Source organism: Onychostoma macrolepis, chromosome 14 (genome assembly GCF_012432095.1).
Source record: "Onychostoma macrolepis isolate SWU-2019 chromosome 14, ASM1243209v1, whole genome shotgun sequence".
NCBI lineage: Eukaryota > Metazoa > Chordata > Actinopteri > Cypriniformes > Cyprinidae > Onychostoma > Onychostoma macrolepis.
In genome coordinates, this window is record NC_081168.1 from 7,665,226 (window position 1) to 7,681,833 (window position 16,608).

At 38.2% G+C, this 16,608-nt stretch overlaps 2 protein-coding genes across 4 annotated transcripts; one reads left to right on the forward strand and one right to left on the reverse strand.

Annotated features, from left to right (window-relative positions):
- Positions 1–68: 68 nt before the first annotated feature.
- si:ch211-126c2.4 (uncharacterized) lies at positions 69–7,927 on the reverse strand. Of its 3 annotated transcripts, none has more exons than XM_058797422.1 (8): positions 7,683–7,927; positions 3,978–5,931; positions 3,833–3,875; positions 2,545–2,700; positions 2,303–2,392; positions 748–810; positions 588–659; positions 70–479 (listed from the first exon to the last, which is right to left on the reverse strand). In XM_058797422.1, exons 1-8 carry the CDS (start codon positions 7,793–7,795, stop codon positions 412–414), a joined length of 2,559 nt encoding a protein of 852 aa, XP_058653405.1. In that variant the 5' UTR covers positions 7,796–7,927; the 3' UTR covers positions 70–411. The 3 variants fall into 3 exon arrangements, with proteins under 3 accessions (XP_058653406.1, XP_058653405.1, XP_058653407.1); XM_058797424.1 differs by lacking the exon at positions 7,683–7,927 and adding an exon at positions 6,372–6,500 and having other exon boundaries at positions 71–479; XM_058797423.1 differs by lacking the exon at positions 2,303–2,392 and having other exon boundaries at positions 69–479.
- Positions 7,928–8,422: 495 nt separating this feature from the next.
- Positions 8,423–16,341, forward strand: foxo4 (forkhead box O4). The gene is made up of 3 exons (XM_058797426.1): positions 8,423–10,481; positions 11,157–12,626; positions 12,994–16,341. The coding sequence occupies exons 1-2, from the start codon at positions 10,050–10,052 to the stop codon at positions 12,600–12,602; spliced, it is 1,878 nt and encodes a 625-aa protein (XP_058653409.1). The 5' UTR covers positions 8,423–10,049; the 3' UTR covers positions 12,603–12,626; positions 12,994–16,341.
- Positions 16,342–16,608: the final 267 nt, after the last annotated feature.

The following is a 16,608-nucleotide window of genomic DNA, read 5'->3' on the forward strand; positions in this document are numbered from 1 at the left end:
TGAATATTCTCCTACGCTCTCAAAACAAACCATAAAGCATATTGTAATTTATTAGGTAAAAGCGAGACACTTAAGGCAGACTATGTATTTGATCGAGTTACATTTTATTAAACAGTGTCACATTTTTTAAAAGCATATTAAAAATGCATAGAACTGCATAGAAATTTCACAATTATAACTTTCCGTGTCACTTCTTTTCTCTAATTGTGGGAGAGAGAGAGAGAGAGAATCGGGCAGAGGTATACAATTCTACTTTTAATATTACTTGTAGCATATTGATACACATCTGTAGAATTAACTCAAACAGATTAAGATTTAGCATAACATATGCAAACAAAAATTTAAATAAATTGCACAAAAAAAAAAAAAAAAATCCCAGAAATGAATTGTGTAAACACATTGAATACCAACTTAAATTCTCTTCAGCTCCTTTACGCACATCTCAAGTTTTTCGTGCAGTGGTCCCCAGTTTTTACACTCTATAAAAGATAAGGGTAAGCAAAATGTAACAAAACCACAACATTATCTCATAATGAAATGAACAAAGAAGGTAAAGTGAACAGAGAAAAATTCAAAACTTAAGATACCTGAACGCAAACCCATTAGTTCTTGAATGACCCTCTCAAGTTTTTCATGGTGTTGCAAGCAGTTAACACAACCTGGGTGGGTGGGGGTATAAAAATATATAAGATACTGAATTTGAAAATGTACTGCATGGTATCTATGATGACAACCATCAAAATTCACCTGGTTGATGTGCTTCTTCAGCTGCATGCACAGCATCACTCTCTACTGTAGACAGAGCAGGTGCTATAGATACAAACACAAGAAATACATTAGATCACAGATTCGAAATAAAAGCCGTAATATTTCAAACACATTTGCTACAAAGGCCTTGTCTAGTCAAGATTTTTGTTATTGGAGAAAAAAAGTCTAAAGGCTACAAATGCTGCCATTTTTTTTTTACCATACATGGTTTTACCTTTACTAGTGAAGACCATTTTCAAAAGTGTCACCTAATCGCGTGGTACAAGAGAAAGCTTTCATCTCATATTAGCACAGTTGAAAGTGGCTCTTAATTGGCAAACTTAACCAAACCAGGATGGAGAGATTGAGAGAAGTGGACAAAAGAGGTCGAGTACATCAAAGGTCTAGTTAGAGAAACAGACTCCAGGTGCTCATTTGGCACCTTTATTAAATGACTAATAAATCCACATTTGAGATGGACAAAACAGTTTGCTCCGAAGATCCATGAAAAATGTTCAATGTGATCCTTTCATGAACAGAATAACAGACCTTATATGAAACAGAAAGAGTCATTTGCAACACTTTATAATTCCTTAACCGTACAATGTTTGATCAGTTTAATGCAACCGATTTAAATGTCACAAGAGCATTTTTGTGCTGTATACATTTTTCACATCTATAATTAATACAATGCATTCTAATGGTGCCATGGATGTGTACCATCCTATAATTGAGTTTGAACAGCACTACAAATCTCCATTTCAAAACGAATTAAAAGACTCAATGGGGAGACATGCACACACAACTCCTTTATAAGCATGAATTAAAAAGGCATTGACAACAAGCTCCCAAATGCACCAGTCCTTTCAGTAAGGCTATTACTGCGCACTTCACAAGGATATCAATCAGTCTAGATTACAGCTACTGTAGTCAGGCAGGGAGCTATCGTGCAAATGAGAAACGTTCAAGACAACTCTGTTTGATGACTCAGTTTTCTTGCCCAGTTTCCTGATGGCTTCAGACAAGAATATGGAATTTTTTTTTCTCCCAATAATGATATACTGGGAGATATCCTGTTGAGATCCGTCTATGTGGCTTAAGGCAAAGGGTGGCTATTTTCCACATTTTGCAGATTGTGTTTTTAAATGTTGCTTTGACACACCCAAAGCTTTTTGTACGTCTTTTCATTTTTAAATAAAACATTCCATTGCCATTCACAATATTCAGTTTTAAAAAGGTACAATTAAAACCTCCAAGTGGTATTATACAAAGCAACATCAAAAAACGTAACCATTAGTCTGTATCAAAATACATTAAACTGCTGTTAATAGTTAATGCTGTATTATTTTGTAACCCTACACCACAAGAGGAAATACACCAGAGATAAGCATTACATTAGTACTCTTGTTTGGCTTTATTAAAGATGTTGCGGTTAAAAGGTGTTGTAGACCTTCTGAAAGTATTAGAGATATTTCTGTTATCTATCAAGTCTCACTAGTACAGTTTGCATCTCTGTAATTGACAAAAGTAAATAAAAAAGGACAAATGATCGCACCAATTCTTTTTCTCTTTGCCGAAGGCAAACCATCATTGTTCAAGTGCTTTTGGCCCACACTGGGAAGCAGTGAATTCCTCGTCCTCATACCTTTCATAGATAAAATTAAAGGAAATAATGACAAAGCATTACATAAAATCAGAGCCCTTCATTTAAATAATGCAACATTTATACCTAGTAAATACAAAACGATTAAATATGAAATCAGCAAAGCTGATATTAACTAAATCAGTGAAAAGTACCTGGTAATCCTGTGGATTTATTACTAGGCTGAGTCTGAACGGTTTCTACAGAGGATCGTGTAGTCTGAGGTGTCTTGAGAGCCAGTCTTTTACGGGTTGGCGGCTGTAGTCCTGATGGTTTCATTTGCTGTATACCAGAGCTTGAAGGTTTTGCAACTGCAACCACAGTTGCAGAATAAATAATTGATATTTATAATACCATTATATAACATAAAATCATAATAACATTAGTAATATAAAAAAAACAAAACAAACAAACATACAGTTATGTACATTACTGTTCAAAAGTTGTTGTTTTTATTCTCTATCAAAAATATTAGTAAAAACAGTAATATTGTGAAATATCATTATAATTTAAAGTATAAGCTTTTTCATTTTTAATATACTTTAACATGTAATCTATTCCTGCGATTGCAGCACTGAATTTTCAGCAGCCATTACTTCAGTTTCACATGATCCTTCAGAAATCATTCTAATGTGCTGATTTGGTGCTCAAGAAACATTTCTTCTTATTATTAATGTTTAAAAACAGTTGTGCTACTTAATATTTACATTACATTTCCTTTCAGTCATTTAGCAGATGCTTTTATCCAAAGCGACTTACAAATGAGGACAATGGAAGCAATCAAAAACCAACAAAAGAGCAATGATATGCAAGTGCTATGACAAGTCTCAGTTAGCCTAACACAGCACATGTAGCAAAGGTTTTTTTTTTTTTTAATTATATAATAAAGAATAGAGCTAGCTAAGTGTTAGAGGGCCCTTTGTTCGCTTTTTGATAATTGTATAATAAATACAATAAAAAAAAGAAGAAAACAAATAGAATACAAAAAGTATAAAAAAAGAATAGAGAGGCTAGTGTGAAGTTAGTGTTTAATAACACTGTTTAGCAGTTAGTAAATGAATAGAGTGCAAGTCTAAATGGGGCAAGTTTTTTTAAAAGAATAGAATTAGAATAGAGAGTGCTAGGGTTACACGTGTTTTTAGGCGATTCTTGAAGATGGCTAAGGACTCATCTATTTATGATGATAATATTTATGATGGAAACTTAATATCAAAATTCTTTTTAATGAATTAAAAGCTCAAAAGAACAGTATTTATTTCAAACAGAAATCTTTTGTAATATTACAAAATGTCTTTACTGTCACTTTTGATTAATTAATGCACCCTTTATGAATCAGTTAAAAAAAAAAAAAAAAAAAAAAAAAATAACTGACCTCAAACTTTTTAACAATAATATAATTATGTACATGTATGAAGTTTGTACAAATGTGTATAAGCCACTCACCAGCAGTGAAGTTATATCCAGTGACAGTAGAAACCATAGAGGTCTGTTTTAAATAAATAATAAAAAAAATAAAAAAGACATTTAAAGACCAATGTTTGTAACCAGCTGACTAATTCATAGCAACATAAAGCATTGAGTTTCGTACCTTAACAGTGCTAGCTGATGCTATGTTCTTGCCAGGTGCGATGTTCTTGCCCTTGTTCATCTGTACCATCTTCCTGTTGCCAAGCAGGGTGGTGGTTGATGCGTCAGGCTCATGCGGGGTCGGCGGCCCTTGGAGAGTCTTTGGTTTGACCGCTACCGAGGAGTTCACTGACAACTGAGGCCTTGGAGGAAGACTGGATTTGGGATAACTCAGCTTAGAGGAAAGCTGAGGAATCTGTCTTTTGATTGGAAGTTTTGTGGGAGGCTTATTCTCATTTGCTGGTTCTGATGTACTGTGACTTAAAGTGCATGTTGCTGAGACTTTCTGACTCTGACTCGAGCGCTCAGTCGCCGGCACAGCATCAGTTCCATCGTGATTACTTGCACTAACCAGCTCATCATTCGACTGGGCCTCGATACTGTTGATCACAGACAGCCTCTTTCTGGGCTTCAAGTCTCTCATGATCTCAAATCTGGATTCTTTGCCAAAAACGATAGGTGTGGATGTAACCAGGAAGCTCGTCTTCATGTCCAATGTATCATCTAAACAAAAAATACTGTTTCTGCTGATATTTCCCACATCAGTAAAGGGAGTAGACCCAGCGTCTGCCAAACCAGGACTTGATGTGTTTTTGTGATGCTCCTCCTCTTTAAGCTCAGGAGCATTATCGGGAGCGTCGACAGACCAAACAAAAGCTGTGGTGCTCATCTCAACTTCTGTTTCTCTGCTGTTAGATGTTGGTTTAGTGACACCAACAGAGTTAGAAGCATCATTAACCTGGTCAGCTAATTCTGTACTGGAGGGCTTCATTTCAACAGTGGCGTCCTTCAAAACTAGAACTTCTGGGGGAGTAAGATCAGTGGTTGTATTAGGTTTAATCATCTCAGCTGGTTTTATAGGAGCTGAGCTTGATTGCTCAACCTCACCAGAGGGTTGAAGAGGAGCACTGGCTGTTTGCTCCACAATATCAACAGTTACATTGACGTTTAAATGAGCTTCCTCTGTGTTTTTTATTGTATTAACCTCAGTAGAGTTAAAACTACCACCCAGTTTTTCTTGTGGCTGAATGTCTATAGTTCCTTCAAGCTTTTCATTTGGCTGTTCTGTAGTAGTGTTTAATGGTATACTGTTATCAACACATGAATTAGTTTTAGATTGTGTGCCGTCTAGATTAGGAATATCCAGAGTTGCATTAACCCCAGCGTCAGGTCCCTCTTTAGGGTCATGTGACTGGACCAGTTCAACAGTGGTGTTTCCAGCCTCAGTCTTTATATTGGGTACATCAATATCCACTGTTGAATTAAATCTAGGGTCAGACCCCTCCTTTGGCTCTTGAGACTCAAAAGTGCAGTTCTTCTCTCTGATGTTGTGTAGATCAACAGTTGCATTAATACCAGCGTCAGACTGTTCTTTCGAGTCTTGCGACACATCAAAAGTGCTGTTCTTCAACTCTACACTAATTAAATCAGATTTCTCTAAATACGTAGCGGATACCATGGCATCAATGCAGTCGCCATCTGCTTTGCCCGCCGTTGCACTGGTAATGTCTTTCACATTCTGTGGCGATCTAGTAGACGTGCTTCCATTTGCCGACTGACAGTGTGCTCCAAGAGAGCAATTAAGGCCAGAGTCATTGGTAGCTTCTTTTCTTTGTGCTAAAACTCCTTCATCCTTATTTTTTGCTTGATTTTCTGATGGCGTGCAAGCAGGGGAATTCAACACAGTTCCTGTTTCATTTAAAAGAAATGACGGGCCGACGGTGTCATCAAGAAATCCAGACACTTGAGGAAAAGGTTCATCTGAAATTGAATAGAAACTAGAACATAGATCTGGCAATTTGATAGGCTGGTAAGAGGAAACAGGTTTTTGAAGAGATGACCCGCTCAATATGTTGCCACTGGCCTGGGCAAGCTTCCGCCTTAAAAAGATCTCCATTTCAATAGCAGGCGGGTCTCTGAAAGGAATACAAATTCTTTGAATTATTATGTAGCTTCCTGAAACCTACTTACTGACAATCACACATTTCACAAAGGATGACACATTTGTTACAAAAGGAAGCAACCAGGTTGAATTACTTGAACACTGGGCTAAATTTAAACACTTAACTACTACCACATTTAGCATAGAACAATAAAGATAAGTTATATGTAACATGTCTGATAACATTTCTGGATGAGTAATATTAACGTTACATAACAGAACAAAAATACTAGAAGAAACACTTTGTAACTGACAACTGCAACGAATGTTTTGCTATGGTAACACAAATATAACCGTTGACACGGAAAATTAGTAATAAGTAACATCCGAAAAGGAACAAACAAACTTGATACAAATTCTAAAAAATAAAAATAAAAAGATCATAATATTTAGGAAGCTCTATCATCATCTTACCAGATCTCTAGACAGGCCGAATGTTTGCTATTTCCGAGTCGATTTGAAAACGGAGACATTCTAGTCATTGGACGAGGCGCTCAGTCCTCGACCAATCAGAGCGAAGATCTGTGTGGCGTCAGAAATATCACAGCGCCCCCCAGTGCTGGCAACAATCACTATTATTTATTTATTTATTCCTTATTTCTTAGTTACTATAACTTTGCCAATAATTAGTCATTTAAATTATGAAATTCTCTTTAATTTTTGTAGACCACCATAAAAAAAAAAAAGGATATGAAATATCAATAGTATGTAGTTTAATCAATGTATCTCCTTTCGCTTTAAAATTAAGAGGCTGGGAGGACACTTTAACCGGCGATAGAAGTGTAATATTTATTTATAATAAATCGCTGCCACAAATAACTGTAGCCTAATCAGTGAAATCGTTATTTATTAACTTAGTTATGTAAATTTACTGACTTTTCAGTTTTAACATCACAGAAAAACTTTACTCTATTCTTGTTACAGTATCTTTGATATCCGTAAGAATATTACATTGTTTTGACTGATATTACCTTTATAATGTGCTTTCATAATGTATATATAATGTGAGAGCAATTGTTAATGCACTTATCTTTTTTGTTGTTATCAATATTGTTATTTTTATTTCAGAACATGTTAAGAAAACGTATCATATCCGTATACATTCAGTTTTAGCAAACATTTAATAAATAAAATTAAATAGCGGACATCACAACTGGCCAATCATTGCTTAATTCTTAATTAAGCAATAGGAATTTTATTTAATTTATCTTGGAAACATTTACACATTGAAAATAATCAAACGACTGTTTGGAAAAGGTTAAAATTATGAAGTAATTTACTCCACTTTGACTGATTAATGTTTATGTGACAATATCATAGGGCAAGTTAAGGAAAAAATTGTAATGTCGACGTAGTGACTCCCGCTCTCTCTCTCTCTATATATGAAATCTCTATGATTTGCTATTATTTAATTTCACGTTTCTGTCAATTCTGCAGTAATGGCTTTTAGTACTGATTTTTATGCATGAGGTATGAAATCACAAAAGAAAAAGAAAAACTAATTCTTATTTTCAATTTAACAGGGTTAACAGAACTTTTTTTATTGAACACACACACACACACACACACACACACACACACACACACACTAACGTAGATTATGTATTTAGTCAAAGGGAACAAACGTGATCAATTAAAATGATATCTAAATAAATACAACTACTTAATTAGACAGCAATTGCGTAATCACGTTTTAACACTGAAGGCTGAAGAGTTGCATCATACTCTGTGTCCTCTACCGCCCACCGCAATTCTGGGAAGAGGGGTAATGCCTTGGAAGGTCCTGTGGGTATTGTAGTTCTCGTGGCTGATCCGTATCGAGACACTGACACATGCATTTAAAAACTTGCATATGAGCAACAGCTGATCTAGAAACAACAATGCATTTACGAGTGAAATTCAGTTTTAAAATGACTAAATTCAAATGAGCATACACAACACCGCTGAGATGGCATGTGCATTTAATGTATAAACTTTAATTTAATTCGAAAACTACCTAAGAAATCTAACCACGCGGCGATTTCAGATAACGAGACTCTTCATTACAGTAACAATCTGGCATAAACATCTTCTAACATAAAAATAGCTTTCATCCATTTGATCTTAATTAAAAAACGAGATTGCAGTTTCTTCGGGAAAGCATGTGGGGAGCATGAACATCTCGCACACAGCATTCCTTCATTGGAGATCCTTTAGGGATTAGGGATCTTCACCCGCTTTCATAACAATCTAGAGATCCTAAAATGACAAAACCATTTTGCCCCAGCCAGGACTCACTCACTCTCACACACACACACACACACACACATCTTTAGAAACTATTACATAACATCTTGCGTGCACAGTCTTTTTTCGGGGTCCCGGTTCCCTCCGGTCGTGTTTACGGTGCACAACCTATCACATGACTGACTGCAATTCCCATCAATCCGCTTGACGCATGCGCACGCCGCGTTGTCTGGCAGTGGTAAACAGACGTCAGAAGGGAGTCTTCGCCTCGAGTCAAAACAAAACAAAACAAGAAAGATCTACGAGGAATAGTTGTTTGTCTATCTCCATTACCAGCAGAAGAGAAGCGATTTCGCAGTCATTTCAACAGACCACCAAGTTATTGGAGAGAAGCGGGTTTCTTCGACTTTTACCGGAGGGATATTAACTCATAAAAACCGGAGTTGGCTAACTAGGTGGCCATCTAGTTACTCTCTCAGTAGTAAAACTACGCTTTCGAGTTTCGTCCCAGAGGCCGAGTGGCCGGCGATCGAGTTCAAGAAGCGGACAGGCGACGGCTTTTTGTCTTTTCGGAGAACACATCGACCGTAGCGGGATACGGGAAACCGTCTGCGGAACGGGTTCGTTCGGCGCGAGCATCGTGTGTAGCTGCGTCTCGAGGAACATGGCAGATGGTGACACGCGCCAGCACACAGCGTGGAGGACCGTGCAAACTTGAACGACAATAACACAGATTTGTATTGTATGGTAAACCCCGTAAAACTAACCGTTATGATCGAGCACTCCTGTAAGATATTGTCTAGGTCTTTTTTTTTTTTAATGTAAAATTTTGATCTTTATGAATTAAATTTTAACGTACGGCTTCTTTTGGCGATTTAACAATCGTGCTTAACGCATTTGAGCTGGGATGCACTTAATTCGTTTTAAACCTTACGTTTTTGTGTTTTTAACTTCATTATGAATCCCGATTAATAAAATAACGTGGCTTTGTTTGACTTTGACAGGCAGCTCTAACAAGTAATTCCCATTCACTTGAATTCGTTTACAAGGACAGTATTCTTACAGTATAGAAATACACTCAGTTTACAAGAAAGACTAGTGTACGACTTGATGCGCTCATATCAAGGTGGTTTATTGCTCTTTTTGTAGTTTGTAAATTGTCTACTCCTATGTTTTTTTTTATTTCTTTCTTGGTCTAAAGTCTAATTGCGAAAGCCAATCAGCCATTCGCTGCTATAATAGGAACCAGTGGGAGGTGGTTATTTTAGCAATTACAGCGCATGTTATGATTGGTTTTGCGATTTCACCTACTTAACTGCCTCAATTAGTTTTTTTTTCTGTAAAAGAGTGTTTAATTATATACGAAAAATTCATAGATCATCCCTTGTCACTGCAGCGCGTGCTCTTATCCTGTGGTTTATCTCAGTAGTTGCTCTTGACAATCCAGCTGTTTTGATGTGTAGTGAATTTCCTTTGTTCTTTCTCTCTTAAACAAAGAGACCCCCTTCTATCCTCGTTTGCTCTATGTAAATCAGAAGGTTTATGTTAGTTACTATTAAGGAGATTATTTGGCCCCTTTAATCTCCAATCTGAGGATTAACTGACGCTATATTGGTGTGTTCAGATTATTACGGATGTGCTCAGTTACGCGCCAGACTGTCGTGGTTAAATTTAGTCCGGATAATTTATACTGTAGTGTAGTATATTAAAGAAAAAAAAACAAGATTATTTTACTTTTGGTATAAATAGTCGTACTCTTACTTTTCATCGCCCAGTCTATTGAATCGTGTTTTTTTTAAACTTCGCATCAAAACTAGTTCATTGAAATCCAGCCTTCCTCTGAAATTATCTGGATTGCATCGCACAATGGAGGAAGAAAACGTACCCCCGATTGACCCAGATTTTGAGCCGCAGAGCAGACCGAGGTCATGTACATGGCCGCTGCCTAGACCCGACATCTCAGCTGTCAAAGCCGGGGGGGCCGATGGCTCAGAGTCTGCTGCTGGAACTCCGCCCACCGAGGAAGATAAACACGAGCCTCAGCCAATCATATCCGAGCCTGAGAAAGTCGCCGTCTCGGAGGGCGGGGCTATCGCTGGAGTGGGCGGAGCCACGCCTCGAAAAGGCTCTTCCAGGCGTAATGCCTGGGGTAATCAGTCCTACGCAGATCTGATCAGCCAGGCGATTGAAAACTCGCCAGAAAAACGACTTACTCTGGCTCAGATCTACGATTGGATGGTAAAAACGGTGCCGTATTTTAAGGACAAAGGAGACAGTAACAGTTCTGCTGGGTGGAAGGTACGTGTAAACAAGATTAAGAATTAATAATAATTCTAATCAGGGTTTGAAATAAACTTCTCCACTCACCTGCCAATTTGGCTGCAAAGATTTTTAATTACTGGCCATTCAGAAAAAAAAGAAAGAAAAAGAAATCTGAAATAAAATAGAATTTGCCTACTAAAATTAAGATACTGTCCATTCAGAACTTCTACTAGCCAAAACAAAATTATTAGAAATAAAACACATTATCAAACTCAGAGCTTTTTATTTTATATTTGTATTTGTATAACTGGGCTGGCTATTTTGGCCAGGACACTCCCGTAACAGATTTTTAATCTCAGTGAGTTTCTTTCCTAGTTAAATAAAGGTCTAATAATATATATATTGCTTATCAGATTGAAATATTTTACACTTTGAAGCCTCTCCTCCTCCTGATAATTCATGTCCAAAAATATAATTTCAAGAAACCAGGAATGGCGAAACATGAAGGTCTTGGATATGCAGCATTTATCAAATGAGAATTAAAAAAAAGAAAAAAAAAACAACAAACTGGCTTGTGAGTTCACAGCATTGCCTGCCATGGTTAATTTTTCGGGTGTTGATTTCAAACCCTCATAGTAATATTTTTAATCTTATGCAGTAACATTGTTTATCACTTTTAGACTTGACTTATTTTTTTGTCATCCCATTTAGAACTCCATTCGCCACAATTTATCACTCCACAACAAGTTCCTGAGAGTGCACAATGAGTCGACTGGAAAGAGCTCTTGGTGGATGCTCAACCCCGAGGGGGGAAAAACCGGCAAAGCCCCTCGCCGCCGGGCTGCCTCGATGGACAACAGCAGCAAATTGCTTAAAAGCCGTATACGAGCAAAGCAAACTAAAAAGCAGGCTGGAGCGGCTGGGATCGGAGGCTCTGGAGGTGCCCTGCAGGGTGAGGGTGCCTCCGGCGCTGGCGGTGCGGACAGTCCCGGCCCTTCAGGTCAGTTCGGAAAATGGGGAGTGAACAGCAGCAGCCCTTCCTCTCGCGGCAGCCTGGACGACCCCGACATGTGGACGAGTTTTAGGCCACGTACAAGCTCCAATGCCAGCACGCTGAGTGGGAGGCTTTCTCCCATTGCCACGGGGCAGGAGGACGAGGATGACCTACCTGAAGACGGCCTTCTTGGTGGCTATTCTACAGGGAATCTTCCCCCAACACTAACTGAGACACTAATGGAAGAGCTGGATTTGATTGATGGGCTCACTTTAATGACTGGGCCGCAAGGTGGTGCGAGTCCAAGCACAGCTCCTCCAGCCCCACCTCAGCCTTTGCCCTCGGCATCCACCCTGCTGCCTCGAGGGTCCAGCTTTTCTTCATTTCGGCAGCTGCAGCCAACGAAGGCTACACAGGGATCTACTCCACCAGGGCCGCAGAGCTCAGTTCAACCCAGCACCGGATCCAGCACAAGCCAGTCAAGCTTCGGAAACTCGCTCTTCAGTCCTCTGCCCGGTCCGGGTCACAGTGGTTTTAACACTCACGTGCCCTCTAGCCTCGAAGCGCTCCTGACCTCCGATTCGCCCCCACCCAGCGATGTTATGATGACCCAGATGGATCCTCTCATGCCGAGCCAAGGAGGTGGCAGGCTTTTGGGGCTCGGGGGATCTATGTCCAGCAGCCAAGCTAAGGCAGGTCAGATGTTGCTGAGCAAAGGCATTGACACAAGCGCAGTGGGGCAGATGAACCTCCAGCCTCAACCCCAACTCCAGCACTCACAGATGGGCTTTGGAATGATGCACTCGGCCATGAGCCAGGAACCGCCTCAGCTCGCAACTGTAAAGACCCAGCATCAGGTGCCAGGCGCTGGGCTTCTGCAGCACGGAGCTATCCCGTCACCTGGTGGGAACGGAGGCCTGCAAGGTCTAGGCCAGTTTGCAACACCGCCCTGCTTCATGCCCTCCCAGGACCGTCTGCCTACAGACTTGGATATCGACATGTTCACTGAAAACCTGGACTGTGATGTGGAATATATCATCAACAGTGATCTTATGGATGGAGACCTGGTTGACTTCAATTTTGACCCCATCATACAGGGTGGACAGGGCTATACTGGGCCAACAACCACACAGAGCTCCTCCCACAACTGGGTGCCCAGTTAACTCCATTATTAAAGATGAGAACAGGTATTTTAATTTTGGTTTGTTTTAAAGAGACCGTTTTACCCACCCTCAAATTGTTCCAAACCCATCTTATTTTCTTCATGTGAACATGAAAGAAGACTTTACGAAAATGCTCTGACATTGAACGTCAGTGGGATCCAATGTTGTTTTGGACCCCACTGACTTTCATTTTAAGGGCAAAAATGGTTAAAATATTCTTCACAAGTCAGCAATACATGTTTGAAACAACATAAGGATGAGTAAGTGATTATCTCTTTTGAATGAACTATTCTTTTATGGTGTCAGTTATGGTTTTACATTATTCTTTATGTGAAACAGTTCCTTATTTTGTTCCAATGTGTTAATCCCTTTTCTCATTATTTATTTACAGGATTGTCCCCCATCCATAAGACAACTTTGAAAACAGATGTGGCACATTGCCTGAACATATTCTCAACTTTTTGCCTCTGCATTTGCCATTGTACCTCAAATACATAAACTGCTTCGGCTAAGGACAACACACTTGGCCAAGAAGTCTCGTGTCAGAATTCTCAATTAGACGAAGAAATCAAACCTCATACATGTCAAGTGCCAATGTCAACTGAAGAGTGTGCTGTTGGACACCGAGAACATGGTCTTGAAACAAATATTTTCTCTTTTCTTTTGTCTTATATGTGCAACATATAGTTTTTTTGAAAGTTGCAGTTTTTGGCCAATCTTGGACTAAAGAAGCACACCTAATAAACAACTAATCATGTTTATTACATGTATGCCTGTGATGCGTAGTGTAAGATGGAGATGGTACTCCTCCTTGATCTTCTTCAACCTGATAATGGAACTCATTCGGCCAGGAAGATCAAACTCTGCAGCTTTTCTTGATGTGAACTTTTGTTTGTTGAACAGCAATGGAGAAAGTCCGAGCAGCCGAGATCGATGGAGTGACTTTCACAGCTGACCTGACGTTGCTGTTGCTCTCAGCCCCCTCTGAGCATGAAAACAACATGGCACCACAAGAATGTTAAGTTGAGAACAACGTTGAGTGGCGACGGTTTCACTGACCACAGAGCACGGCTGAACTGTTAAGATGTGCTCGCTCGCTTTCAGCGGTATGAAGCGTCAAAGTTTCAAGATGGTTTGGTGACGCTGTGGTGTTCAATGTGCAATTAGTTTGGCTTTTATGATCTCTGCTCTCACGAAGGTGTTTTCTTGTGATGTGCTGAAGAGGCTGATACCTGAATGATGATTTAACTGTCTGCTCTTAAGTGTTTGTTAGTGATAACAACAGTATGAAGAAATGTGATTTTCCACAGGGCATTCTGATGCATTATTAATCCTGCCAACAGGTTAAATGGTATAGTGTTATTGTTGGAAACTCTGTGCCCTTTTGCAGAATGCAATATCTGAAGATTGTGTGTGTGTGTGTGTGTGTGCGCAGGAGGGTGTGTGTGTGTGTACATTTGTGTGCGTGCAAATATGTTTAATGCTCCCGAAACTTGATTCCAACACACTGACAACAAAATTCAAGGTTACGCTGAATCATTTCAATTAAGCACAGAAGGAAGTTGGTTTTAGGAGTTGTACGTTAGTTTGAAGCGAATCTTGAAGAAACATGGCTACAATGATGAGATGTTATGGTTCCTCTGGCATGTTTGACTGTGTCCACAGACGCACAGAAGAAAAACTATTTTCTCATTGTTCAGTTTTTCATAAACAGCACTACTCTTATTTTATATATATATATATTAAAAAAAATGTTATTAAAGAACAAAAACAGTTGGGTATGTCAACTATAATTCTAATTTAGATTGGGGCGCTGTCATTAACAGACTAATAAGAAAACTTGCTGTTAATGAGTTTTTAAAAAAAATCTGAGCAGAACTATTTCAGATCATTTTTAACGGTCATTTTCTATGTAATCTTTTATTTTTGTAAAAGATGAAATGCATATAGATTTTATACAATAACCAAAGGAACACTAAGAACTGCATGTTGGATGGACGGATGCATTGCAGTGCGGATAAGCTTTACAAAACTTTTCTGAAAAATCTATGTAAACTAAATTCTAATTTGATTGATTGCATGAGTACATTAAAGAGAATACAGTTCATCAAAAGCTTAAATTTGCTATAATTGTTTGTGCTAAACAGAAAATATATATATATATATATATATATATATAAATCTTGATTTGCTAGGTTGCTTTTTTTAGTGTCTAGGTAATGATTTCATCTCAAAACGCAAGACTGGTCCAACCGAAAATGATTAATGCAATGTTTCACTCTCAGGGTTATGAAAAATAATAATTAAAACAACTTCTGGAAGGAAGTAATAAGATAATCATGTTATGACTTCAATGCTCATGGCCTTTTCTAAATTATGAACGTCATTTATGCAAGCCAACATCACATAGATATTTTAACATTGCAGAAATATATCTAATGTTGCAGTTTATTATGAGAGATTTATCTAATGTATGCATTTGTAGAGTTCCTACAAAACTTTGTAAACTGCCAATGAACACTATAGCATGTCGCTCCAGAGAAAAACCATACCGTTTTAAAGCCCTTTTCTTTTCAACTTGTACCTTTTCTGTAATAGAAGGTTTGACTTTGAATTATTTGTTCAGATGGTTTTTGCGCAGTTTAAAACCAGCATTCTTTTGGTGTATAATTTGGCTTTAATTTGAAAGCTTGATATTAGTAACTCTTTATCACATCAATGTAGTGGTCTGAGCGCATTAGATTACTTGTCAAAGTGCTCTCTCCTTACAGAGAAATAATTTTAATCCTATTCACCGGTGCTAGATATTAAATATGACAATTAAAGAGGGCCATATTTGATTGGTGCATATGTAGATATCAGGGCCTTTAATAATTTTATGCAACACATATGGAGTACAATTTCTTAATGTAGAACATAGTATGAGAAATTTACCTATATGTTTTAATTCCCAAACTCTCAGTTTTTGTATATTTTAAAAAAAGCTGTGAATGGGGAGGGAGGGGCTTGGCCATCTCACCACATATTGTGCACCTCACCAATGGTGTAATGTTTGATATAGCGATTGATGATTTTCAATCAACCGTTTACATCGATGTGCTTGTCTTTTGGGGCATCTTTTCTCATGTTTTTTTATGTTTGTACATGTAACGCAGCTCCTTAATGTCTAGTGATTGTTATACCTGCATGGTACATCTTTCAGAGAACTTCAGGGCTGACAGTCACCTTCGACATTTTCCTGTGTCATTTGAGTGTTGATTTGAAAGTGAATTTTCGTGGTTAACACCCTGGCCTTGTTTCATTTCTGAAAGTACAGATATTGAATATTGTATTTGTCCCATCAGACATGCATCACAGGGCTTCTGCATGAAATGCAGGAATTCCACAACTTCCCTCTTTCCAAATCACTCTCACTTTTCTTGTTTGATATTAGCCTTCTTCCTTTAATAGTCATTCTTTAGTTCCTTTAATTTTCCAAGAGAGTTTGCTAAGTATCCCAGTTGATAACAGAACATTAGTTTATGGTCTGGGTTGGGTTTTTCTCTCTCCTTTGTTTTGGGTTATATGAGGGGATGTAAAACTGACGAGTTGTGCATAGCCAATATACTGTATATGTACTTGATTGCTTTTTTTTTTTTTTTTTTGGATCAATTAATTTTGTTCCCCCATGTTTTGTTAGTCGGAGGTCATTGAAAGCAGTTCAGCATAATAGAAATAAACCTAATCTGTTTAACGCAGACCGTTTTGTTAACCTGATTTTGTCATTGGTCCATTCATTTGACATAAACTGAGGTGCAGGACATTCATTTTAAGCAGTAGTGCACGATTCACACCATTATATATAGAATGCTGTATATAAAAGTTTATATACTCAAGAGTAGCCATTCATACTGCGTGTCATATTAAGTTAGCTAAATCTAAATGAAGTGTTCCAGGTTCAGGGAAAATTATCGACAGCAAACATGTAGAAATTAGTTCTCTGATTTACTTGTCCCTCGTTTTCTAT

Coding starts and splice junctions, on each gene's coding strand:
- foxo4 (XM_058797426.1), top strand. CDS start 10,050: ATGGAGGAAGAAAACGTACCCCCGATTGACCCAGATTTTGAGCCGCAG. Junction 10,482..11,156: donor ACAGTTCTGCTGGGTGGAAG/GTACGTGTAAAC, acceptor CATCCCATTTAG/AACTCCATTCGCCACAATTT.
- si:ch211-126c2.4 (XM_058797422.1), bottom strand. CDS start 7,795: ATGCATGTGTCAGTGTCTCGATACGGATCAGCCACGAGAACTACAATA. Junction 5,932..7,682: donor TGGGCGGTAGAGGACACAGA/GTATGATGCAAC, acceptor TATTCCTTTCAG/AGACCCGCCTGCTATTGAAA. Junction 3,876..3,977: donor CATCAGCTAGCACTGTTAAG/GTACGAAACTCA, acceptor TATTTAAAACAG/ACCTCTATGGTTTCTACTGT.